This window comes from Aplysia californica, unplaced genomic scaffold (genome assembly GCF_000002075.1).
Source record: "Aplysia californica isolate F4 #8 unplaced genomic scaffold, AplCal3.0 scaffold00722, whole genome shotgun sequence".
NCBI lineage: Eukaryota > Metazoa > Mollusca > Gastropoda > Aplysiida > Aplysiidae > Aplysia > Aplysia californica.
Window position 1 is genome coordinate 258,815 of NW_004797992.1, and position 25,931 is coordinate 284,745.

Consider the following 25,931-nt stretch of genomic DNA (forward strand, 5'->3'; position numbering starts at 1 on the left):
TCTCTCTCTCTCTCTCTCTCTCTCTAGCAAAGGTGAAACGATCAAATACGTTTAACTTGTTAGATATGTAGAATGTTCCAAAGAAATAAAGCGTAAAATTTTAAAGACTAAAGAAAGTTTCAATATAATCTAAATATAAGCCCAAATCCTGAAAAATAGAAACATCTCAATAAAAAAAAAACTTTGGGCGGCACTGCACGACCGTGCTCTATGGACGAACCACGCCTGTCAGGGGCGGCTCGTGGGGCTAAAAAGTGGACGTGCACAATTAAGCTATCGCAAGCTGAAGATAGTCAAGGGCATAGTAAATGAGACGGTGTATATTTTTAAGATCTTTGGGTTGGTGAGGGAGGACTCCGTGCTTTTATTTTCATTCTTTTTACTTGTCGCTTTGATTTCTGGTACCAAATTTGTTTGTTAGCTAAACATCAATTTCATTCACCCTGTATTGGAACTGAACACTCAAGTAATAACTTTCACTACTCCACTACAAAACCATTCAAAGGCACAACTCATAGGACAGTCACGATCACCTCCCCAAGGTTCACGTCACAGAGTCACTTTAAAAATTGGCAAGACAGACAATGAACCAATCACAATTCATTTGAGCACTCCGCTGGATTGCTCCGGGGCTCACATAATATTGGCAAAGAATAGCGTACGGTCAATCGCGTTTATTTTTAGACCTCCTACTGTGGACTATGTTCCGGCACTGTTCGGCAGGAGCACATTTGAGATGTGCCGTCTTATTAATATTAATGTACCGCCAAACTCGCTATGAGTGTCGTCATCGCTTGGGTTATCCCCAAGAGCGATCTATAGGTCAGGTTACACTGTTGAATATCCTATTATGTTTAAATAAAGCGCGTGGACTTTCGCATGGCATAGTAGATGTTTTACGGCGCTATAGACACAAAAATGACAGTTATGGCGCTAGTGAGGACCTTGTTTTGATACAATATTTGGCTAGTGTTTGTTTCTGGCTTCTTTTATTTTATTATTGTGGGTGTTTCACGTTATAGAACATTAAACAATTGTGGGCGGCACTGCACGATCATGCTCTATGGACGAACCGCGCCTGAAGGCTCTTGAAAACTATCTCTGCCTCTTACATCTCTCTACATAAACTTGGCTTGAGTGAAAAAGCGAGTGAGAACCTCAATATTGGATGGCTTGATTTCATGTGCTCATTGTCAGTTTAGATCTGAGCGTAGACTTAGGTACGTTCATGGTAGGCTAGAGAAGAGCTTTTCACACACATATTACATGACCTTCGCAGTTGCGAGCGCCGTAGAGCAACCTGCATGATAGGCCTTGGCCTTGCTGATAGGGGATAAAATGGATTGGAGTTTAAAAGAACTAAATGACGGCAACCACTGAACCCCCAATTGAAAGTGATATCTATCTATCTATCTATTTATCTATCTATCTATCTATCTATCTATCTATCTATCTATCTACATAAATAATATACATGTGTATATATATATATATATATATATATATATATATATATATATATATATATATATATATATATATATATATATATATATATATATATATATATATGTATATAGATAGATAGATATATATTTATATAGATAAGCTCATACAAAAAAAGAAACACCGTTTTCATACTAATTTATATTACAAAGTAGTGTACACTGTACACCAATCTCCCGGGTCTTATAACTCCTAGGCCTATTTCGTTTCTTCTCTCGTAGAAGTTTTTGCCTTACATCGTTGTCTCCAGCACACTGTACCCGATCAAATTGTAAATAAAGTCGGTTTGAACAAGTCACAGCATCTCACCGTTCAAAATGAAATCTAAATCTTGATCATGCGTTTGTTATTGGTCGTGATTTCGATCTGTTAAATGGATGTTGTGCAAGATATGTGAAGGTGCTCTACCATCAGTTTCTAGATCTATAGCTGTGCAAATTGACTTGTGTACAAGGCTATCAAGGTTGGTGCACCGTGCTGCCGCCCGTTCTCTCTCAGCTCTCTCTCTCTCTTCTGGCGCTGTGGCTTCATAAGCGGTCAGCGATGCCGACAGCACGCAGGGACTCAACACTCGCCCGGGGGTCCTTAAATGTGTGCCGCCCGTTCTGTATGAGTATGAAGTATGATCAGTAGGCCTTTTTTGTGTCGTGTCAGGGTTAGTAGAATAGAACATAAAAAGAGCGAGCACCTAGCACACCTCTGTGATTGGTGGCTCAAATATAGATGATGTAGTTCCGCCTTCTATTTTTGCCGTCTTCCAGGGCTTCCCTCGACAGTTGACTAGATTACACTGAGGCGGGCCTGCTTTGCCGCATAGCGCGCGATGGGCAACGTCACTACATCTAGGGTTCATCGCTGACTGCTTGGATTGTGTGTGTGTGTGTGTATGCGCGCGCTTGTGTGTGTGTGTGTGTGTATGTGCGCGTGCACGTGTGTGTGTGTTGTATGTGTGTGTGCGCGCACGCGCATGTGGCATGTGTGTACAACTTTGTCATTTGAGGAGAAGGTTAATTAGAATTTTGCTGAAATTGTTTTATAAAAAAAACCCCCCCCCCCCCCCCCCCCCCCCCCCAACCCCAACAAACATGGCAAGGTCTTGTGAACAGTAAAGTTACTGGGGAGGGAAACCCAAATGTCTTGGGGGAAACCCCAAAAGACGACCAAAATAGATGGCGGAAATACGTTATGGGGCCAATCACAGAGATGTTCTAGGTGTTCGCTGCAGCTTCATGTGTTAGTGGTAGTAGTGGTAGCCGAGAGTAGTAGCCTACAAGATAAGCATATTATTTTAAAGTTTTTTGTTAGATAGTCTAAGCCAACCCAACATCACGACCTAACTAAGTACCTGACTGTCTTTAGTCTTTACAGTAGCTTGTGATGAAGTAATAGAATCTATTATATTTATATTCTCTAGTTTAAAAAATTAAATTCTTGGGATCCAGTTTTGATCCAAAAGATTTTTTACACTAATTTACACTAACCTATATTAGAATCCAAAAATCCTGCAATGCTACCACTACTAACCCTGACCCTGTAGCATAGTAAAGTTACAATTGATTGATATTTAATTAAACACTTAGGGCGAATAGGCCAATGGTAATTGTATACATATGAAATCACTTCAATATATAGCCTTTATATCTCTCTATGTGTATGATGAATGAGGCCTAAAGGTTTCAATCTCAGACAAACACACACACACACACGCACACACCTTGTCGGATTTGGGAGGTACGGGTTAGGCAGGGTAGGGATAGGGCCTACCCTAGGCTTGCCTACCGCTCCTATCGTTTTAACCTAAAACCCTAACCCTCAGGCATACCTCATACCTCATTACCCAAATCCAGATAATCATAATGTTTAAATATAGAACCTGTGCATCGGGAACAATGCTGAAGTTTACCCTCAAAGTTGCAAATAACAAGTTCTGTAACGACCTAACACCTGGCAACTACTTACACAACAATTCTTATTTAAGGGCACTCTCCTCCCAACCTCACACCAGATATATGGCACTGCCTTAGACTCACATGCATGATTCTAGGTAGGGGCAGCTTGTGGGGCTTAAAAGTGGGCATGCACAATTAAGCTATCTTAGGCTGAAGATAGTCAAGGGCATAGTAAATTGGATGGTGTATAATTTCAGGATCTTTGGGTTGGTGAAGGAGGACCTTATAATGCTTTTATTTTAATTCTTTTTACTTGTGGCTTTGATTTCTAGAACTCAATTTGTTTGTTAGCTAAACATCAAATTCGTTCATCCTGCATTAGAACTGGACACTGCGGTAATAACTTTCACCACTCCACTACAAAACCATTCAAAGGTACAACCCGTAGGACGGTGACTTAAGTTCTCGTTCACCTCCCCAGGTTCACGGTCACAGAGTCACTTAAAATAGCGGCAAGACAATGAACCAATCATAATTCACTTGAGCACTCCGCTGGATTGCTCCGAGGCTCACATACTTTTAGCATTGATTAGTGTACAGTCTATTGTGTGTATTTTTAGACTGCCTACTGTGGGCTATGTATCGGCACTATTCGATGGGAGATTCGGTATTTGAGATGTGCCGGCTTAAATAATATTAATGTACCGCCAAACTCGCTACGAGTGTCGTCATCGTTTGGGTTATCCCAAAGAATGATTTATAGGTCAGGTTACCACAGTTGAATATCCTATTGTGTTTAGTTAAAGGGCATGGACTGTGGCATGGCATAGTAGATGTTTTACAGCGATATAGACACAGAAAGGACAGTTACGGCGCCAGTCAGGACCTTGTTTTGATATTATATTCAGCCAGTGCTTGTTTCTTGCTTCTTTTATTTTATGTTTGTGGGTGCTTTACGAAATAGAATATTTTAAAATTTTGGGCGGCACTGCACAACTGTGCTCTATGGACGAACCGCGCCTGACTCTAGTACATGCCCACAACTTAAAAAAAAACGTTTATGTGGTTTCTTGCTTCTAAAGCTGTGCTTCAAAAGCTGTGACTATCCTACTGCTACCTCTTCCTGTTTTTATTTCAGTTTCCTCTTCCTGTTGCTCTATATAATATAATGTTATACTAGCTTATCATGTTGTTTCTCTTTCCAGTAGTGTGTATCAGTGTGTAGATTAATTTTTGGCAATACAGTCAAACCTGCTTTAACAGCAACCTGTCCAAGACGATCACCTGTACTAATGAACACTTCCCGCTTTCCCCCCTTTCGTTTATTATAATTATAATGACACTGTCCAAGACGTTCATCTGTTTAAGACAACCACTTTTTTTTCAACTATGAGTGGCCATCTTGGACAATTTTGACTGTAGTTCCATGTATATATATCAATTTGAACTTCCAATATAGAATAATTTATCATGAATACCAATTCTGTCTAACTAAAAGCCTGACACTGCTAACCTTATGGTTTTTTCCTTCTTCTCCATCACCGTTTCTTTTTTCCTTTTTCTTCAAGTTTTCCTTCCTATATTTGTCCTTATTTCTCTTCTTTTTATTTCTTCCTCTCTTCTGAAATGGTAGATTTTTAGGTATAATTAATCATAAGACAGCAGAAGTACCTTAAATAGTAAACATAAACAGAAGTTACCCCCCCTCCCTCCCCCCAGCCCTTCCCCTCCCTAGTCTCCTGTATCCTGAGCTTCCCTGTTGCCCTACTCCCTTCTCTCAAAGTTTTCCAGCTAGCTATCATTTGAAGCTACTGCTATCCTTATATTTTATTTATTGTTAATTTTATGGTATTTAATACAATAATTTGATATTGTGAATACCATTTCCAATTTTTTTCCTGGCGCTGGACCAATCTTTTAAAATGTAACTCAGATTCCTGTTTAACAGTCTTTGTTTATGCATCTCTTTATAAACAGATTCAGAACTTGAAAGTATGCGCTCACACTACTGATGATGGTGAAGAAAGGGGTAACACATGGAAAAGAGTCAAAGGTGATCCATGATAATTAGGCATACATTCTTTTTTGACTTGTTTTACATAACTGTGAACTGTTTTTCCGTGAAAATCATTCAAAATGTTCATGTTAGTCATGTTTTTAATTCCCTCGTCTTTTCTGAGAGGGATATTCAGTATGGTGTATTAGTATGACAGTGTACGAAACACAATTCAGAAAAGGATTATATATATATATACATATATATATAAAATGTTTTTTTTGTGTTTTGATTAAGATGCTATCCTAGTGAAAGATTATAAATATTAAGTGGAAAAATATCTCAGCTTCACTTTGATCTTGTTATATTTTTGTACCTTTCTTTGGATGTAGAGCACCTGTACCGACATATTTTGTGCCATGACAATGGAAACCACGGTGAAAATAAATGAGCATGTATTGAAAATATAAATATTTGAGTTTTATTAAAATTGGCATTTATGATGCTCGTTCATACAATACCAGGTTGTAAAAGCTAAGCTGACTGCAAGTGGCCGCAAACCGAATGAAAATGGACGAATATCGAAAAGGTGAAGTTTTTTCTTTTGTTTCATATCCATGCATAAAATAGAAAGCCTGTTTTATTTCTTTTTTTCTTTGTGATGATGAAAAAACGCCCCCACTGTGGTCCTGTGTGTTTGACATTTGTCAGTGTGTATTCAAAGATGATTGATTTATGTTGTGGAAGGGATGTTATAAAATATTGTGTATCTCTCTATTAGCTCAGTTTATGCGTGTGTCCTTGTAATTGTGTTTTTTAAAAAGAGAGAGAGAGAGAGAGAGAGAGAGAGAGAGAGAGAGAGGGAGAGGGAGAGGGAGAGGGAGAGAGAGAGAGAGAGAGAGAGAGAGAGAGATTGTGTCTTCCAGAACCGTTTCCAGCTGAAGCAAAGTTTCACCTGCTCCTAATTCGGGCGTTATCTCTGTTCTAGACTTCTCTCCATAACTTGATTTCTCTTGCTCTCTACTTTCAGGTCGGCCAGCACTTCCCAAGTGGCAGCAGCATCTAGGAGCCAGCGGCCGCCACGTTCTACTGCTGGGTTCTCTCTCTACTCCTCGGACTCAGAGCTGGAGGAGAAAGGCCTCGTCAGGACATCATCAAAATCCAAGTGTAATTCTTTTGATTGCTTAAGAAAGACAAAGAGAACAATAAGACATTCCTTTAAAATATCATAAGTGTCAAGACAGAATGATTTTCATATGAATTAGACATCAATATCAACCGTATTTGACCACCCTCATTAGTACAATGGCAACTAGATATTGTGCAGTTTCTGTGCCATTTTGATGTGCGTTTATTTCAATTTGTTCACAAGTGCTCTTTACCGAACTGTAAATAGTTTAGCCCTCTGAGAAATAGAGATATTTGACTTTGAAAATATTGTCAGTAATGGGCAAAAAAGTGTGGCTAATGCTTTTGTTTGTTCTTTTAGTTTTTTCTTGTTGGTAGTTAATGGGTACCCTGGTTTGGTCAGTTCCATATACTTCTTTGTCAGTGTTGGCGTTATCCTTATTTGATTTGTATGTCAGTATGGTTTGAGAGCATCTTTGGTAAGTCCAAGTTCTTTTCTCTCCCTCGTCTTTTGCATTTGTCTTCCTTGCTTTTTCCCCATCACTTCATGACCATTTTCATGTTGATGTGCTTGTCTTTATACCAAAAAATTGTAAACCATTCAGAATACAATTTGAAGACTTTTATTTTTCCACCTGATGTTTCTGTCTGTCTATTTTGTATTTTCCCGTCACTAAATGTATGCCTCTCATTGTTTGAACTAAAACCATTCAAAATATGGCTGTTATAATGTCAGTATGCTTCTTTTACTTGAACTAGAACCACCTGAAATATTACTATGATTGTTTGGATGTACTTCTCTTTATAAGAAATAACACCATTAGCTATATAGTCGTTGGATGACCACAAATCTCCCGTACTTTTAATTTCAGCTGCTAGTGGAGAGGCAGTGAAGAAAGCAGGTCCTTTGTCTAAGACGCACATTTCTGGAGGGGAAGATGTGGTGTCCCAGATGCAAGTGGTGGAAGATAGGGTTGCCGCAGGGCAGGCAGCCGATGGCATCATTATTCCCACTGCAGGAATAGACAGTACGTGAAATGTTTCTGTGCCCTTTTTGTTGATGAAAGAGATATAGGATAAATGACAATTCTATTCCAAGAATTTGAAAAGCCTTATAGATTTTTTTCTTTCTGTTTATACATTTGTTTTGTGTTTGATGACTTCAATATCTTTGATTAATTTTCAAATCACATGATTTATGTTTCTGTTACAGTCAAGCTTTCTATCAAGGAAACCCAATAGGAAAAACAAGTGACTTGTGTTTTGGCAGGGTTAAACCTTAGCATTGAATATCCCAAATTGCAGGATCTCTTTTGATAATTTCTTCATCCTGTCCCTACCACAGACAATACACTATACTGCAACAAAGAACAGATGTTGAAGACCTTCACCTTCTTTACCATGGCACTGTGTCGAACGGCATCGGCTCAGAGATTACTGGATTAACAACAGGAAGAAAAAGAACACAGCCGTTGCATTTTTGAAAGGTTTTTTTTTGGCAGAGTTGAACTGGAATGAGTTGAACTCAAAGTCAGTATCTTCGTACTTTCTTTCTTGTCAGGTCCACTTGAGAGAAGCTATCTGAGGGATGAAGAGCTGTTTGAGGTGAGCACACCATTCAACAAGAGGCTGATCTCTTCCACCCCGGATCCCGAGCGACTGGCGGAGGCAGAGCTGATGGAACAGGAGGAGAGAAGTCTGCGCGTCCGGTCGCAGTCACAGGGGGCGTGGCAGCACGAGAACCCAGGTATGGTTTGACCATGTTCAGATAGGATTATGTGGACTTGTAAATGATTCTTGTGAAAATTTGGTAGTTGGAGCTCAATTTGATTACTTGATTACGGGAACAACATCATAGCACTCTGGGCATTGCCATACGTGCTCCGCTCCCCGCTCTGATATCCACCTCAGAGTCCATCTGCTGATCGTTGCGGTGTTCATTTGGTTAATAACCCGTAAATTCGGGGCCCTGGTCGTAAAGGTTGTAAGTGGTAGTAAATTTGCCTTGAAGGTAGTAAACGTATTGGTAAACGGTCGTAAATTAGCGTGCCTACTGAGTTATGAAGCCAGCAAGACTTTTCAGACCAGTGAACCCTAGCCGCGGTACATGACTCTGTTTTTGCCGGTCGCGATTGTGATATAATATTCGTTCACATTTTCCCCGTCCGAGAGTACGTTTCACACAAAAAAGGTGGCTATGGCGGCAGGCGAAAGTGTATGTGACACCGAGGCTTGATCGGGACAATCAAGATCTACTTTCGCTTTCGTAACTACCCCAAAATATGCCGGCGATAGAAAGATAACACAACATTTGTGACATGCAGGTTGTGCTGTATAAACGCTGTGTCGCCGTGCAAATAAAATTAATCATTACTCGGACTCGTTACCGTGCTGTCACTTGTGTGTATGTGTGTGGGGGGGGGGGGGGGGGGGGGAGAAAACAAGCGTCTTCCGATTTTTAGATTATTGGGTTTGCTATCGGGACAGGTCAGTGAACCTTCGCGCGTGGCACCATGAGATACGGCATCGGTGAGCACCGGCGTTTGTTGGTGTCGCCAATGGGGCAGGGATTATTGATTTTTTTTTTAGAGATACGTTCGGGGGAGGGGAGAGGGACTGAAGGCAACACCAGAGGACAAAAACTTGTAAGCAAATTTCAGAATTTTAATTAGATGAAGAGCCCTCTGCAAAGCGCGCGTTGGTGCAGGCCTTATGTGGAATCAGGATCCTTCATACCTTGTAAGCCGTGTTATTGAAATGAAAGTGTTCACATTTCATTTGTTTGGTGATAGTAAATTAGAACAATATTGTAGCTTTCTTTTCAAGACTGCCGATTTTCAGTGTCACTGCATCTTACCCTTCCACAGTTCTTACACCTCTCTCACTGAATAGGTCTACTTCAGTCATTCAAGTTATTGCTCTACTTTTAGTTTGAGCAATAATTTTTGTCTTTCTCGTTCATAATATGAGTCATGACACCCAGACTGGTTCTTGACAGTAGAAATTCTTGTTCAAGGCCCCTCTGAACGCTCAAAGCAGGATTCATTTTCTAAATATGTAATAATGAGGGAAAAATACAATAACAGACTGAAATACTTAATGCGACCCCAGTGCGACACTGACATGTTGTTGACTTGATATATTTCACGTGAGTGTGTGTGTGTGTGTGTGTGTGTGTGTTGTTTTGTAACATGGCCCTGGAAAATGGATGACCCACTGGAAAATTGAGAAGCCGGTTTGGCATTCACCCTGTGTGTACACATTAGGTCTAAATCTACCCCCTCCCTCCTCCTACCACCACCAGGGCAGTGCTACAGACTGAAGCGTCTTTAGGCCATTCCCAAAGGGAGGACATGTTTTTATGCACAGTAGAATAGTAAATATGGGCTGATTTATCAATGTCATGCTCATACTGTGCTGGACCTACATAGGAGGAACTGCTGCTTTTTTCTGTCCTCTTCTTTACTATCGTCATTTTGCTCTACTTCTTTTGTATGTTTGTCACTCTTGTGAACTACTTTATCCGGGGTGCCTTGATAGTCGAAGCTTGTTCCCTTTTGGACTTCTCTGTTTACATCCATCCCTTGTCGCTCATATGACCTATGCTGTTGCAAACGCCGTAAAAACCTTACTTAAACTAAACCTAGTGGCGAGCAAGCTTGCGATCGTCTGTCTATCCTCCATTTTGGTGACTGGACTTTGTTGTGTGTTGTTTTCGTTCCATATAGCAAATAACTCCCTTTTTCGAGCTGGTGTGGAGCTTGATTTGCTGGGTAGTAAATTTTTTTCCTGGTAGTAAATTTTTTCATGAAATATTGCTGGACACCCTGATTTTAATGTCAGTATTGACAGGTGCATGGCTCGCCAGTTTGTCTTTTTGTTCATTTCCCAACACACCCGTATGGCTTGGAGCATAGATCCACGTTATTTTTCTCAATGTGGTTTCTTCTATGCTTTGCTGCCACTCTTTTCTCAGCATCCATTGTTTTCCAAAATCAGCTTATGAACTGGCACTGGTCCTAACTGGAACTGAAATAATTTCTAACCGGCATCTTTTTGCTCCATTATAACCTCGATTTGTGGTGTGTATGGGGCAGGGGGTGAAACAAATTACCGCTGAACGATAAAAACCTGCAAGCCAATTGTTACTGTAGCAGTAACGGATACAGCACAGATTTACTTTCAGCAAGTTAACTGTAAATTTCAGAACAAGTACTCAATTTATATAACTGTAATTCTTCTTTTTCCTTGAATTCCTTCTTCGTGTGTTAGAAGCTTCCTTCAAATAATGAGCGTGAGATATCTCTATGATAAATGACACTAGTGTTTGAATTATGAAAATCAAATAAGTATGAAAAATTGAAAAGAAGTAGAAACTGCAGACTACCCCAGAGCTCCCTTCAACCACCCCTCAATAGTGTAGGTGTTTTCTCACTGGGAAAAATTGTCATAGTTTTCGTCTCATGTCTTATTTATCAAGGTTTACAGTTGAGTCAGCGGGCGGAGCTCCCCCCTCAGATGATTCCAGAGAGGGACACCGGTCAAGCAGCCAGTGCGTCTGCCAAAGAGAAAAACTTCGACGGAGCTGTTGCTACTGATGCTTCTCCACGAGGCACTGTTGGGGTTGTAGATAAATCGGAGCGGTTGGGTGATGCTGCAAAAAGTGGCAGAGTTGTCCCTTTGATGGGATTGGTGTCCCAGATGCTACCGGATGGTCTCACCTCTGAGTTGTACGACAGACTGAGGCAGCAGCGACAACAGCATCAGGCCTCCCGCTCTGATGCAGAAAACTCAGCCCACGGTCTCTGGGAACAGCAGCTGCATATGTACAGAAAAGAGAATTCGAACTCGGTGACTCAAGGCAGCAGTTTGGTTTCTGATGCCAAATCAGGACAAGTCTCCTTTCTAAAAGTGGAAGGTGGTGCTAAAGACTCTTTGAATCTCGTGGCGGATAGGTTTGTTGACCCGAGTATCCGAGCTGAGTGGGTGATGGAGGTCAGTGATTCTTCTGGACAGAGCAGCAATGCTTCGTCAACCTCCGTTCAAAGTGCCAATCTGTATCAGCATTCTAAAGGAGAAAGAAGTTGGGATATTCTGAAGATGAATTCGGCTTCAGATATCAGGACAGTAAAAACATTTGGTCAACCACAGCGACATGAGAGCTCAATTGTTAAGCAGAAAATGGCCCTTGATAACTCAAGAAGTGCTAAATCGTCTCCTAGGCCACTGACAAAAGAGATTCAGAGATCATCTCAAAGAAATACATCGTCCAGGAGTTCAGTTCAATCTACAACTGAGCAGACAGGAGGAAAATCAAAAAGTAAAGTAACAGGAAAGCCTCAGACAGCATCAGCGAGCACGCCTGACACGTCCAGTAATTCAGCTCCTCTCCAGAAGTCAAACAGCCAAAGTCGGAAAGCGATATTGCAGAAATCCAGACCTCCTCAGAGCAATGCAGTGCTAAAGGTTAGTGGGTCAAAAGTGAGACCCCCTGAAAGGCAGGTAGATCCTAGAGGAGAAGATGTTCCCCCAAGCTGTAGCCCGTCAGAGGTCGACTCGGTCTACCATTCTGCAAGTCACCACACTGCCTCACCCCACAGTAAGGCGAGTGACAAAGGACTTCATGTGTCCGCCTTTAAGCCAATCTCTTCGGAGGACACAGCTGTTGGGAGTTCAGTTCAGAAATTTCAAGAAGACATTATTCCACCATTCAATTTGTCTGCTGATACCTGCGATGAAGAAGTTAGTAGAGCCATAAGTAAAGGTGAAGTTAATTGTGAGATGCAAAATCAGCAGGTCAATGGTCATTTGGCGACCCCTGCAAGGTCAGACACTTCTTCCTCTGATGGGAACAATTTGAGCCAAGTCATTGAGCTTCTCAAGACAGAGGCTTTTGCTGTGAGAAAAGACCGTGGTCCTGTAGCGCAAGTCACAGATGATGATGAACGGGCAGAGTCTGCAGGAAAATGTGAGAGGGACCAGGCAGAAGACACTGGGCGGGGCGGAGCTAGTAGTGAGGAGGATAGAGACAGCGGCATGGCAAGCAATCTGCAAAGTCCAGGAAGAAAATTACAAGCCACGAGAGAAAAGGAAGTCCCCAGGCCTGAAGAGAAAACGGATTATTGTTTAAACGAAAGTGCAGAAAACTACAAACTTCATTCCGTTACAAACGCGGACGATGCTTCGGGAGCACAGCAGAAGTCTAATTCAGCATCTGGGGATCCTGGTGATCAAGGTGGAAATGAGAATAATAACAACCGGAAAGAGAGTGAAAATGATGTAAATCAGAACTGTAATGATGATCCGTCCTTGACGCCCCAGAGGCCTCGAAACCTGGAGTATCTGGATAAGATGGCTGACCCCTACTTGAGAGACGTTGCCTGCAGACTGGCTTTTAAAGCAGCGGCTATTCGTAAGTGAATTATTTCCTTTCACATTTACGTATCAAATTTGTTGTAATTAAGTAAACCGAATTGCCCTTCTGAGATCAATAAAAGTGTAATTTATTATTATTTTATTATTACTTATTTATTTTTATTTTATTATTATTTATTAAGTTTTTAAAGTACACTTCGTAACATGTACAAAGAAGTTTTAAATTTCATTTTGCTGCATAAGTAAGTTTCTTGATTTGATATTCTACATAAAGGTTTAAATGTTGAACATATTGTTCAATTACTCTTCTCTCTTCTTCTGATGCAAATAGTTTTCTTTTTTTGTTGCTTAGAGTTCATTCCAAGTTTTCTCTACTTGTGATATGTTTATGAGTCATTAGCCTTGCTTAAACAGTTTATACCCATTTTGTGTATTTTTTACCCTCTCTAGGTTTGACATTGTAGTAAACATAGAACAGATCAATGAAACAAAAAGGTTCTGTTTATTCAACCAGGACGCTCAGTGTTAACTGAAACTTTTTACAATAAAGTTTAGAAAAATATGGTTTTACTTTGATTTGTACTTAATCCTTTTTGTCCAAATTTGTACTATCTATCCAAGCAGTTGTCTGATAAGGTATCCTGGACTGGCTTTCTCTTGCCTTCAAGTCAAAATGATAGAATAGAGTGAACTTTTAAGTAAATGCTTGAAAATCTTTTTCCTAAGTTGCTACTGTTGACTGCAAGACACTTTTTTAGATCATGTTTTCATTTCTCCTGTCTGAAAAATCAGTAGACAGGTATTTCTGATTAAGCAGCTGGTTAAGCTTTCCCTTTCTCTTCTTGTCTCTTATACATAGGTGATGTGGAGCTGAGGGACTTAATAGACGACATGATTTTCCACACGGATGCAGCCCTTGCACACGAAGATGCTCGCTTTCATTCCTCTCAGATGTTCTTTGCTGAGGAGAACAGTAAGCTAAAGAAGTAAGGTTCTTTCTTTATATTTTTAGTCCATTTTCTTGCTTTTGTTCGATTTGCACATGATCTAAGTCAACAAATTGTATTGTTTCCCTTTTTTGTTATTGTCCCATGTGTTTTGTTTTTATTGTCACAAGAATTACTTAGCTGTTGCTCAAATCTGTAAAAAAAATTCTTCGTTATCTTGAAAATGTGCTGCTTTTATTTGAGAGGGCTTTAATTCAAACCCTGATTGTAAAATACTGTATCAGATGTTTGATAATCATTGCTTTTAACGACGATGCTCTGGCTTTCTCTAATTCCTTGCATTGTTTTCGCACTGTTTCCAATGAAGGCGTGTGCACAATGTGAATCGTCAGCTAGAAGCGAAAGAAAGGCAGGAGAGGATGGGAGGAAACATCTTGGGAACGTCCAACAATGATGGTGAGTTCCCTATTGTGAACAACTCTGCAGATATTGTTGTATCTATATGTTTGTATTTTGGTCGGCCTTATCCTGCCTTCCTGTCTGCCACTAGTACATCGTCGTCATCAGAAGATCGGATAACAGCAAAATTTTTAATTTCTTCAAAGCATGTTTCATATACTGGTTCAAAATTAATATTCAAATAAACAACCAAAAGTTGACGTCTTTAACAGTATTGTAACTGGAGAACTCTAAGCCGTCCTTTAAATAAATCAGATTTTTCCTTCTCCTGAAAAATTAACTTCCTAGCTTATCATAATCATCATCATCAATGCCTTTCACCCCTGGCAGGGTATAGGCCACATACAAGCTCCTTCCATTTATCTCTGTCCTGAGCCATCCTTCCAAGCTAGTTCCAAGTGAGCTTCAATTCTCTCATGTCCCTTTCCACGCATCTCCTCCATGTTTCCCGTGGCCTACCCCTGCCTCGTGCTCCTTGTGGGTTCCACTGCAGTGACTGTCTTGTGATGTTTCCGCTGGGCTTTCTTAAGGTGTGTCCCATCCATCGCCACTTTCTTAGTCCTATTTCTTCTTCTATATCCTTTTGTCCTGTCCTTTCCCACAGTTCTTCATTTCTTATTCTATCCTGCCACTTAATTCTTAGAATACTCCTCATACATCTGTTGATGAAAGTCTGGACTTTATTCAGTACTGTTTTCGTTGTCTTCCAAGTTTCGCAGCCGTAGAGGAGCACAGACTTGACGTTGGAGTTAAAGAGTCGAATCTTGGTGCGCAGCGAGATGTTGCTTGCTTTCCAGACTTTTGATAATTGCTTGAAGGCTGACCCTGCCTTGGCGGTTCTTGCTTTAACGTCTGCAGCTTATCATAATGGTGATGATATATTGGTCCCCCTCATTCATTTGTGACAGACATGAACATTCAATTCTTATAGCCTAGTAATCACTTGTGACCGAAATAGACAAGGAGACATGATATATACTTCCTGTAGTGCCTTTTATGAGTGGGGAGGCTGAGGGAGGGACATATGTTATCTTTTTGAGACCACAAAACTCATTTTGATGCAGACTCGAGTAAAATAGGAAACAAGTGGATTAAAAAAAAAAAGTCATGCTTCTTATTATCTGAATAAACAAGCAGAATTTTTCATATCAGGATATGAAGTTGAAGGCTTTTTTCCCCCTGAATGTGTATTGATAACAAGAATAACCAGAAATGGGGTGATCTGGAATCTCTACTGTTGGAGAAACAGAGAGGCTGAAAAAAATAGTGCAGAGGAAGATGGAGGCAGATGCCCAAAAAATTGGAATTGCTAGATGACCTGTACTTGTATGGAATTGAAAGAGAGAGAGATAGATAGAGAGAGAGAGATAGAGAGATAGATAGAGAGAGAGAGATAAAGAGAGAGAGAGAAATAGAGAGAGAGAGAAAGAGAGAGAGAGAGAGAGAGAGAGAGAGAGAGAGAGAGAGAGAGAGAGAGATAAAGAGAGAGAGAGATAGATAGAGAGAGAGAGAGAGATCAGCCTGTTGTCTTGATTTGTTCCATTGCTATATGGCATTCACCATTACCATATCCGTCTTAAACCACTAACAATAGATCTTTTTCTATTCAGTACTACACTTGGAGAGAAAGTGCATGTACCTGCAGCAAGAGAAGGACCGACTGGACAGTCAAGTGACCAACCTACTGCAGGAGAAGGCTCAGTGGCTCATGACTCAACAGGATTTGGTCAGAACTATCAGCATGAAGGTGAGTGCAGAGAGGGAGGATTACTGGAGGCAACATCTATATTTTTGTGTGTTTGATACTTTAAGTGAGTGACATATCTTGTAATATGAAGAGCGGAAGCAAAGATTATTGTAAAGGAACATCTGTTTGGATGTGGAACAAACTGTTTTCAGTAGAGTTTCAAATAGATTGCAGAGGAAGTGTTTCTATGAGAGTGAATCATCTTTTACTGTATGATATTTGATTATAACTTTTGAAAGAGAATAATTTTAAAAATGATTTTAAGAAAACCCTTATAACATGAACTTCAAAGGACCAGACATTTTTTTAGCATTGAACTGATTTCATGTTTGATTAAGTTGCAATGTATAAAAAAAAGGGAACTTCTCCCAGGGATTTGAAAAGCTTTCATGGTAACAGGAATTTCGTGTCAAACCGCTTTGTGATAAATAAAGTCTACTGTACTTACTTTATGTCTCAAATTCTGTTTCCTTCCATTCTGTTTCGGTGCAGGATCATGAAATTTTGAAACTGGAAGAGAAGCAGCAGGCTGAGAGGATGCGTCTGCATCAGGCTCTGGACCAGGCCACCAAGAACTCTCAGGGAATCCACTACAAGCTCTCAGGTCAGCCTGGGTCAAGCTTCTGTTTTTTGTTTGTCTGTTGGCATTACTGGGTGAGGTGTTGGCTGCTGCACTCAGGGTTTTCCTTTTGCTTTTACAGTATAACACGGATAGCTTGAATTCGTCGGGACCAGCCTCGGTAGTTCGAGGGATATCTTACGAAGATAAAGAGGAAAAAAACCAACAACCCGGGACAACAAGCACAGTAGACGGATGCGTGATTTCGAGCCTTCTGTGTTCGCCTTGTCTGTGCTTTACTGTATTTTATTTTTGTCCTGGCTCGTCACACTCATTATAAGATTATAAGACTGGCTGACCAAGGCAGAGTAAATTTTACAGAAGCATAAAAGTATTCTGGTTTCATGACACAGCAACATGTTGGCTGGCATGATGCTCAGCTTTATTTCTAAGATTTTATGAGTATTTCTAGTAAAAATTCAGACCTGATGTTGTGAGCGCCATAAGACCCCATACTAAACTAACTAATCTGACCTGTTTTTTGACTGAGCACATGAAGTAGATAATTTGCTATTTATTCGTCTTATAAAAAAAGATTGGTTATTTATGGGTTTCCTTGTTTTTTGACTAGGGTGACAGTATACTCGTATGTCCTCCCCATACAAGGACAAATTTGTTCATGTCTTGTGACAGTATGTTTTCTGGTCCCTGGGATTTCTTTCTTTTATGCTGTTTAAGATAAGGCCATATGTTTACTTTGTTTCAAAATCTAGTTTGTGCATGTTATGTTTTTTTGTTCACGTTTAACTTGATAATTACTCTCATATAGGACTGGAAAGTGCCCCTCATATGTATTTCTGTTTTTCATGCTATTTGAGTGTCTCGTCTTATTTCAATTAGTTCTCTATGACCATGCTTTAAAAAGATAATTTATCACTGAAAAATAAATTGACTGATTTAAAAAATGTGCAGTTTCAGAATTGTTTTTCAGGAGTCACCATAACCTTTTTTTTTTCTCAATAAAATGTACTGGTTGCTTATTTTGTGGAACTTTGCAAAGAGTTTTATCAGGTGCAGAAGTACATTAAACGTTTCATTTTTATTCATTTCTTTACTTCAGTAACTATTTTTTTTAGGGGGGTGGGGGTTGTATTTTAACAGTGTAGAGGACTAGATTAATGCTACCAGAATGTGAATTATTTTGTATTGGGTAAAAAAAAACTTTCATGTTTCATATTGCCTCGGTATCCTCATTTTGCATGATCTTGATTTCACCATTTCTCCATCTAGTGGCAGATAGGGAAATTGCGAATCTGGAGCAGAGGATGAAAGCGAAAGATGCTGAGATTGGGGAGTTGAAAGATAAACTTCTCAAAGGAGAAAAAGATCTCTCGCTGTGTGAAGAAAAGTCGAAAGAAAAGGGCAGAGAGATTGAACGACTTGAAAATCTTGTAGAGTAAGTCTAATAACAATGTATATGTTCATACACAATACCTTTAATGTAAATTGAGAGGATTATGTTAAACGTAAATAAAGATGATTACCGTAAATGTAATTTATCTAATGTCACCTGTTGGGGCATATTAAACATAACATGTGGCTTTTTTGTCATAATTGAGTTTGCTCAAAAAATAAAAAAATTTATAGATAGCAAAGAACGTACACTGAAAAATTTGGTACAGGCTGGTTAACTTCTCTGAGTGCTCTTTTGCAGTGTACGCTGAAGTTTTCCAACTTTGAAATAACCCATTTTGTGTATAATAGGGTGTTCAATGTTGCAAAAACCCAAACAAAATGAAGCTTGATACTATAGGGTAAAATGTGGTTTATTGGATTTTCCTTGCAGCACCCTCAAGCTAGGTGTGAATCAGGTACTGAGAGCGTACGAGGGCAGCGCTGATGGTGGCGGTCCCACAGAGCACCAACGACGGGGCATGGAGTCGCTACGTCTGATGGCACACCCAGAGCTTCTCAGGTACAATGTTCGTGGAGTTTATTTTCTTTATCCTGAGATTTGTGGAGTCAATGCAGTTTGTGCTAGTGTAGAGTGTAAAGTTTAAGTGAAAAGTGTGTTTAAGTGAGTTCTAAGTTATGTCTTTTGCTGCTTGTCTTATTTGCATGGCTTTCTAGTGAGGTCTAGTCCTACTTTTTTCAAATTTACTGTTGTAGTGTCGGTGTACTAGTGGTTAGGTTGCCAGACTACAACCATTTCTGGCCTGACATTGTGTTTTTGGAAAAGACATGTTATGCAAATGAAAGCTCCTTACTTTACCCAGCTGAAAATGGACAAGACTCTTGACATCCTGTAAATGAAGTTTGAACATTTGTTTTTCAAATTCATTGAGTTCACAGTTGCTGTGACTATTTTGAAATAGACCTTTTCTTGCCCCATACCAAATTGTAATCTTTCATGCAATTCCCCAGAGATGCTGAGGATAATCCTCCACGGCAGCATGTACAAAGCAGAAACAACTTTCCCACCCATGTTGCTCACGGCAGACCCAGCGGTAATAAGTCACGGCCCAGACCAGAAATATCTGACCGGAGACTTGATCCTCATGATTCTCGCTTCGATCGATTTATGGATGACGGACGGAGAGACTGGAGCAGACGACAGGAATCCCACGAGGCCTTCAGACATAGACGTCGCCACTCTGGAGGCAGCACAGCTGACTTTGGTAAGGAAATGACTTTACTGGTGCTCTGTCAAAAGCTAGTAAACTATGCTCCTGATTTATATTTACTGTTTTGGTTTAGTGCTCCTTTGAACAGTGCAAAGTTATTTAACTCTTTCTGTACTGAGCACCGATGTATTGCTGTCGTTTTTTACGCTTTGTAGTTGTGCTAATCAATTTTGATACATAAAGAGTTGAGCGGCAGGACCTTTGAACTTAACATCCATCTCCAATAAGACAGAGCGAAATAGGTGGAAAGCCTTGTAAACTCCCCAAGCAACATATGTTCAAGAATACTGCATTGAGGATTAGAACCAGGGTTAGCTGCTACTTTGCTCAGCTTAATACCAACAGAGCTGTTGGCAATTATTTGCAGTATTCTGAGCTGAAGCATCAAAGGACTGGATACACTAAAACATTTTTTTTCGTCATTATGTTGTGTTTTTGTACTAATGTTCATATCAATGTGTTCGTATTTCTAAAGAGATGTTTCTAAAAACGTATTTCTGTCCTGTATTTCCTCAGAGCATAGAGGAAGATACCTGACCAGTCAAGCTTTGGAGGAGCACAACAGGCAATTGTCTCCCTTCGATCGATCATTGTGGCGGAGTTGGAATGAAGGCCCGGTTGCTCCCCTTCCTGCTGGTCAAGAGCCATACTTTTCAGACTCTGAGATTGTTGTGAACAACAGGGACAGTCGAAGAAGGAGTGCCCACCGGGACAGAGAAGAGGTGTACCATGATCTTCAGCACGATTCTCTTTCTCGTAGACGTTCTCACAAGTCTCAGGACATGAGCTCAGGGAGGCATTTGTCTCAGGCGTCACATTCAGGACGGAGACTGTTTGATCACAGTGGGGCTCGCGATTCACAGAGAGATCTGCAGGAGGAATTTGAGAACAGAACAAGCGATGAAGGATGGCAAGGTGAAAGGGTGGAAAAGTTTTCCCGGTCATGGGATGGTAGTAGGAGGCGTGGTGACCAGGTTCAGAGACGTGTTGATGGTTTCAGTGAAAGGCAGCATGTGGAAAGAAGAGGGAGTGAATCGGATAAGAGAATAGGAAATGGCCAGTTTGAGGAGTTTGATGATGGGGAATATCATTCCTTGCCATCTCGTGAGACTGCGTCGCAGCAGATGCCAGCGAGGGATGTGAAGTTTCACTCTGCGCCATCACGTGGTGCTACTTCTTACCGGACACCTGCAGCACGTGATGTAAAATATAATTCGGTGCCATCAAGGGGGGCTGCCTTGCGCCAGGGTCCAGTGCATGATGGTCAGTTTCGCTCTGTGCCTCAACGAGAGAATGTGTTCCCCGAGGCGCTACAGCACGATGCAAAATTTCACTCTGTTCCATTAAGGGGGATGAGAGACAAGGAAAAAGACCGACTGCACCACAGCGCTCCTGATCGCTTGGACAAACAAGATAGGTCTAAGTGGCGTGACCTTTCTCAGTCCCTGCCAAACAGACACGTTGAATTTGTTGAAGATGTCAATGATGCTTATGAAGCAGATTCTGCAACTCTAGAATCACAGACTTTGTCACGTTGTGTCTCGGAGCAGAGTGAAGGGAGCGAACAGCAGTCTTTACTCCACGATCCTCGCTTGTCAGGCCAGGTTACTTTGGATACAACAAAGGACAGTGGGAGCTTACATGCACAAAACAGATTCACAGTCGAGGGACATCAGTCCGATAAACATGCAAAGTACTCATCCTCCAAACCGCCATCTTCTCCTGGCAGAAATGTCTCTCAGCGACACTCAAGTTCATTCCCCGAGGCTGCAGTCCATGACACCGTACCCTCATCAACTCAAAAGAAATCGTTCTCGTCTTTGAATCCCATGAGCTTCTCTCGCACATCAACTGATCAAGTAAAGCTGACTGGTAATCGTTCTGGTAAAAGTGATGATCTCTCAGCCTCTTTTCCTACTGTGTCAAATGATAAGCCTGGTTTCAGTGACAGTGGAGATGCTAGAGATGCTACCGCAAGGTCATTGGGCCATTATCAAAGCCATCACCATGACGATGCAAGCCGCAGCGGCCATGATGAGGAGCTTAAGTTCATGTCTCTTAGGTCCGAGCCTGCCTCATATACCCACAGTGATCATGAAGACAGTGGCAAGTGTAGAGGAAGCCATAAAGAACACAGCAGCCAACAACAGATATCACATGCAAGTTCTTCACGATCGCCAAAGTCGAGTGGTCAGTCTGGCAAAAGAGATTTCCTGTCAGCCTCCTATCCGTCCATGTCAAAAGCTCAATTCTACCCCGGTGACCGTGGAGGTGCTGGACAACTCTCCACCAGATCTGTGGGCGGCAGTCATTTCCAACAACACCGTGATGCAAAACTCAGCGGTTATGATGATAATGATCCCAAGTTCATGACTTTACGGTCCGAGCCTGCTGGTCATACGTATAATGATCATGAGTACAGTAGTCGGCGCGAACACAGTCGTGAAGATCGGGGTGGCCAACAGAACACACCACATACAAGCTCTAAAAGATCTTCGAAGTCCCACCCTAGGCACTCCTCCACGCAGGCAAATCCTGTGCCGGCAGTAAGAACATTCCGTCTGCAGGATGATACTGAAGAATCCCGACATTCTCGTGGTAATGTAGTCACATTTCAAGATCCCGATGAAGAAATTGATGACATTTTTACTAGTGTCGCTCCCGAGTTTGGGTCTGCACTCCTGTCTGGCAGATCGAGTGTCCCCAACCAAAGCTCACCGGTTCGCTTGTCTGACATTTCTTTGTCGCGCCGCGCAACGCTGGGAAGTGAGAATGTCTCTCAACGGGATTTTTTCCAGGGGACTGAACTCTCCGCGTCGCTCAGCTCCATATCGGATACAGAGGTTCAACAGGGCCAAGGCAGAAACAACAACAATAACGACGGAAATTCCAGTTTTGACGGGGACTCGTTCTCCACAGGTATAGCGACTCTGGACGCGAAGATCGCCAAACTGCAGGCAAAAATCAACCACACAAAGGCTGTGTTTTCGTGATTGTTTTTTCTCAATATGGTCCTGGAAACTCTGTCTTCTATCTCAGAAACTTTTGTTGAATTCAAAAGGTCAGACAATTGTAGGGTCAGAAGCACTTTGTCTTTTTTGTCTAGATGTATGGCACATGCACACTCACACAGGTACTCACATGCACACATGCCCAAACATACAATCACACAGATATACGCTCTCACAAACACACACACTCATCACAGACACACACACATACACAAGCTATAGTTTTGATGAATATTTCATTGTTTTTTTTTATTCTTCTCTTTTTTTACAAAGACCTCTTATATCTCAAACTTTTATTGTAAAAATTTCCCTTAAGAGGCATAATATTTAAGGAGCAGTCGCAAAGTACAATCATAAAATGCTTTAAAACTTTATGTAATTTTCCTCGCTTTACCCAGAGATGTGAACAGGTGCCTGGCAAGGACAGCGAAGGTCTTGACAAAAGTTGAAGTTTGAGTTTTTGCTAAATGGCAGCTTGAAATGATCGTTTCTTTAAAACTGAGAATATTTCAGAATGTGAGAGTGTCTGTTTAGAGTAACAATAAGTTGTAAAGAGCATAGTGGAATGTGTGCTATATGAATGCAATCTACAAACTGTCTCTAAAGTCTGAACACACAGGAAATTTCATTTACTACAAATTGATGGCAGTGTGAAGTTTTGCATTGAGTTCATGTGTATCTGGCAAAGTGCATCGGCCCTTGCAGTACAAAAGGAGGAAATCATTGGAGATGTTATTTGATTCTAACTGAAAATGTAATTATGCATTTCTTGAAAATACTGTGTGTATATTATTTTGCCTATGTGTCCAGACTTTAACAACATCCTGTATTATCTAGTCTTGTAAAAGATCTTGAGATGCATGGGGATATTTTGTACAAAATGTCTCCCTTGAAACAAGTGCCTTTTATGCACATTATGAGCTGAGTAAGAGTCTTGGCTATGGTGTGAATGATTAGAGTTCAAATCTTTGTTCTAGCTTCTATGAACCCAGTCTGCACAGAGAGTACAACTCTCCACCACACCCTACTTGCTACTCTAGGAAATACAAATAAAGAAGTCTTGCCTTTTAAATCTTATATCATTGTCCTGAAAGGGAGGTAGAACATAGACTCGTCAAGTTGCCTGTTTAACATATTTCTGGCCGAAAACTAATTCTACTGCTGTTTCTTTGATTTTATTTGATCTTATCTAAGAACGCACAATTTTGCTTTGGGCTTTCAATAAAGTGAAGACATCTGACCATTTGTATAATGGACACCTTCACTGAGATTCTGAAATTCCTACAGCTGTCAAAGTGAAAATCTCCATACGTGAAAATGTTTTACTGCATGTGTTATTTTTTTCTTATTTATAGTTCTTAAATTAAAAAAAAAAGACCTTTCTGCAATCTTGTGCAATCTCTAATAACAGTTAATGAACACTTACAAAAGGGTGTTGATTACTTCATGGAGGCAAAGATAAAACATCTTCCTTCCTCTCTGGACTCTCCTGTTGTGTGGTGATATTGTACTGAACATTGAAAAAACAAAAGAAAAACAGGGCTCTCATCAAAATACTGTGGTATATTTATCTATCAATATCATATGCCGTCCATTTTGTTTCCTGCGAAGAATATTTTTCTGTAATACATTGTATTATGTATTGTATAAGATTTTTAGAAAGCTGTTTTGATACGCATTTTTCTTTGTTGGTAATGAATAAATACAGCAATGACACTATGTTATTATATCAGGGTCACTGGTTTTTGTCTCGCCCACAATTTACTCAAACATAGATTTGTGTATTACATTGGGTTTCTTATTTTGGCAGAAGGATGCACATCTGAAATCCTAGACATCGTTACCTAGAGATACTGGGTTGGAGTCGGGATTTTTCACTGAAATCTAATCGAAGCGAACAGGTCCAGGGTGGTTCGAGGGTAGGGGGGGGGGGGGGGGGGGGTGTCAGACCCCGAGAGACTTATCTGGGAAACCTGAACAGATGGGTGACGGAGACACACTAGGACCTTGTGGGATTTTTGAGAGCATTTGAGTGGAGAAATGAATGGAGAACCATGTTCGCCGATGTCTGGCTCAGACTTGGCCCTTTATGATGAAAACTACTGTTGTAGTGCTATAGGACACAAAGGGAGGGTGCAGTGGCGGAGCGGTTAGTGCGTTCGTCTCCGAAGCGGAAAGTCCAGGCTCGAGCCTCGGTTCGGACACGGATTTTTTCGCCCCCTTCTGCCCGCCCAGCAGTAATGGGTACCTGACTTCGAGTTGGGGAAGTAAAGGCGGCATGGAAAGGAACTGGCCACCCTGCCACAATAAATATGTTGCAGGCCCAGGAAGTTGTCTCACTAACAAGGCAATCCCCAATGTCTGGATCGGATGCGGGAACAACTTTTTTATAGGTCTCAAAGGATAACTTTATAACATGCGCAGTGATGAAACAAGAGCTGAAACTGACCATATCTTGTCTTTCTTTGGCTCTCTCTCCCAATAGGCAAATGTGCTGCTTCTCATGAATTTACATGTAATTCTTTCATAGAACCATGCAGCGATGCATCAGTGTCATTGTTCAAAACGCTATATAGATCATGTAAATTCATGAGAAGTCATGTTCTGATACACCTCCCCGGGGCAGTGCCACTACATAGTGTCCTTAGGCCATTCCCAAAGGTGGACATATCTCGTTCTAGCATAGTAGAGTTGTAAATGGGCTGACTCATGTCACGCTCATCACTGTGCCTGATCTACAACAGGGAACTGCTGCGTTTTCTTTCCTGATCCTTACTATTGTCATTTTCCTCTACATCTTTTGTATGTTTGTCACACTCTTGTGATCCGCTATTTCCGGGGTGCCTTGATAGCCGAAGCAGACCTTGTGCTGTTGAGGCTAGAGAGGTGAGCAGAGCAAGTCCGATTCCCTGTAGGGACTTCTCTGTTGACACCCACCCCTTGGCGCTCGTATGACCTTATGCAGTTGCGAGCGCCGTAAAACCCTCCTCCAAAAAACAACTAAAAAACAACAACAAAACAAACATGTTCTGATAAATCCTGGTACCGTGTTAAAACAGTTAATGAACTGACACTTGAACCTGCTCACTGTGCTGCTGACGTATTTGCACACCTATGGAAAGGTGTGGCTCCTGGCTGCATTGACATACATTGAACGCCATACTTTTGTTCCTTTTTTAAGGCAATGGGTGACAGTGTAAGATACAGCAGATACTACATTGTTGTATTGCTTTATTTTGGAGAACATCCGAGCAAAAAGGAAAGAATGGCGAACCATGGTTGTCGATATCTGTCGCAGATGATGCACTTAATACATATAATGAAACATCGTTCGTATGGGATGGATTTAGAGCCCCAATACTATAACAGTGTACTTTAAGGTTATAATTTACTTGAAAAAAACAACAACAAACATAATTCATTAGGTATGACCTACGACCTATGCGTTGCAGACAAGTAACTGAACCGACACGCTTAATACTGGACCGACACCCTTACTTTTGTGTGTCCATTCGATGACAATCCGTGTGTGTGTGTGTGTATTTGTGTGTGTGTGTGTGTGTGTGTGTGTGTGTGTGTGTGTCTGTGTGTGTGTGTTTGTGTATGTGTGTATGTGTGTGTGTGTGTGTG

General features: G+C 41.0%; 1 protein-coding gene across 1 annotated transcript; it reads left to right on the forward strand.

The window, feature by feature from the left end:
* The first annotated feature begins 1,775 nt into the window (after positions 1–1,775).
* On the forward strand, positions 1,776–24,039 carry LOC101863379. The gene is made up of 15 exons (XM_005108807.3): positions 1,776–1,969; positions 5,373–5,448; positions 5,916–5,980; positions 6,422–6,558; positions 7,392–7,547; positions 8,081–8,266; positions 11,000–12,931; positions 13,754–13,880; positions 14,209–14,297; positions 15,911–16,047; positions 16,540–16,651; positions 17,897–18,062; positions 18,453–18,581; positions 19,031–19,284; positions 19,807–24,039. The coding sequence occupies exons 2-15, from the start codon at positions 5,407–5,409 to the stop codon at positions 22,281–22,283; spliced, it is 6,009 nt and encodes a 2,002-aa protein (XP_005108864.1). The 5' UTR covers positions 1,776–1,969; positions 5,373–5,406; the 3' UTR covers positions 22,284–24,039.
* The last annotated feature ends 1,892 nt before the right edge of the window (positions 24,040–25,931 follow it).

What these genes read in the sequence shown, in the direction of transcription:
- LOC101863379 (XM_005108807.3), top strand. Translation starts at nt 5,407, where the DNA reads ATGATGGTGAAGAAAGGGGTAACACATGGAAAAGAGTCAAAG. An exon ending in TTTTAAAGCAGCGGCTATTC is followed by an intron (nt 12,932 to 13,753) that starts GTAAGTGAATTA and finishes TCTTATACATAG; the next exon opens with GTGATGTGGAGCTGAGGGAC. An exon ending in TCAGAACTATCAGCATGAAG is followed by an intron (nt 16,048 to 16,539) that starts GTGAGTGCAGAG and finishes GTTTCGGTGCAG; the next exon opens with GATCATGAAATTTTGAAACT.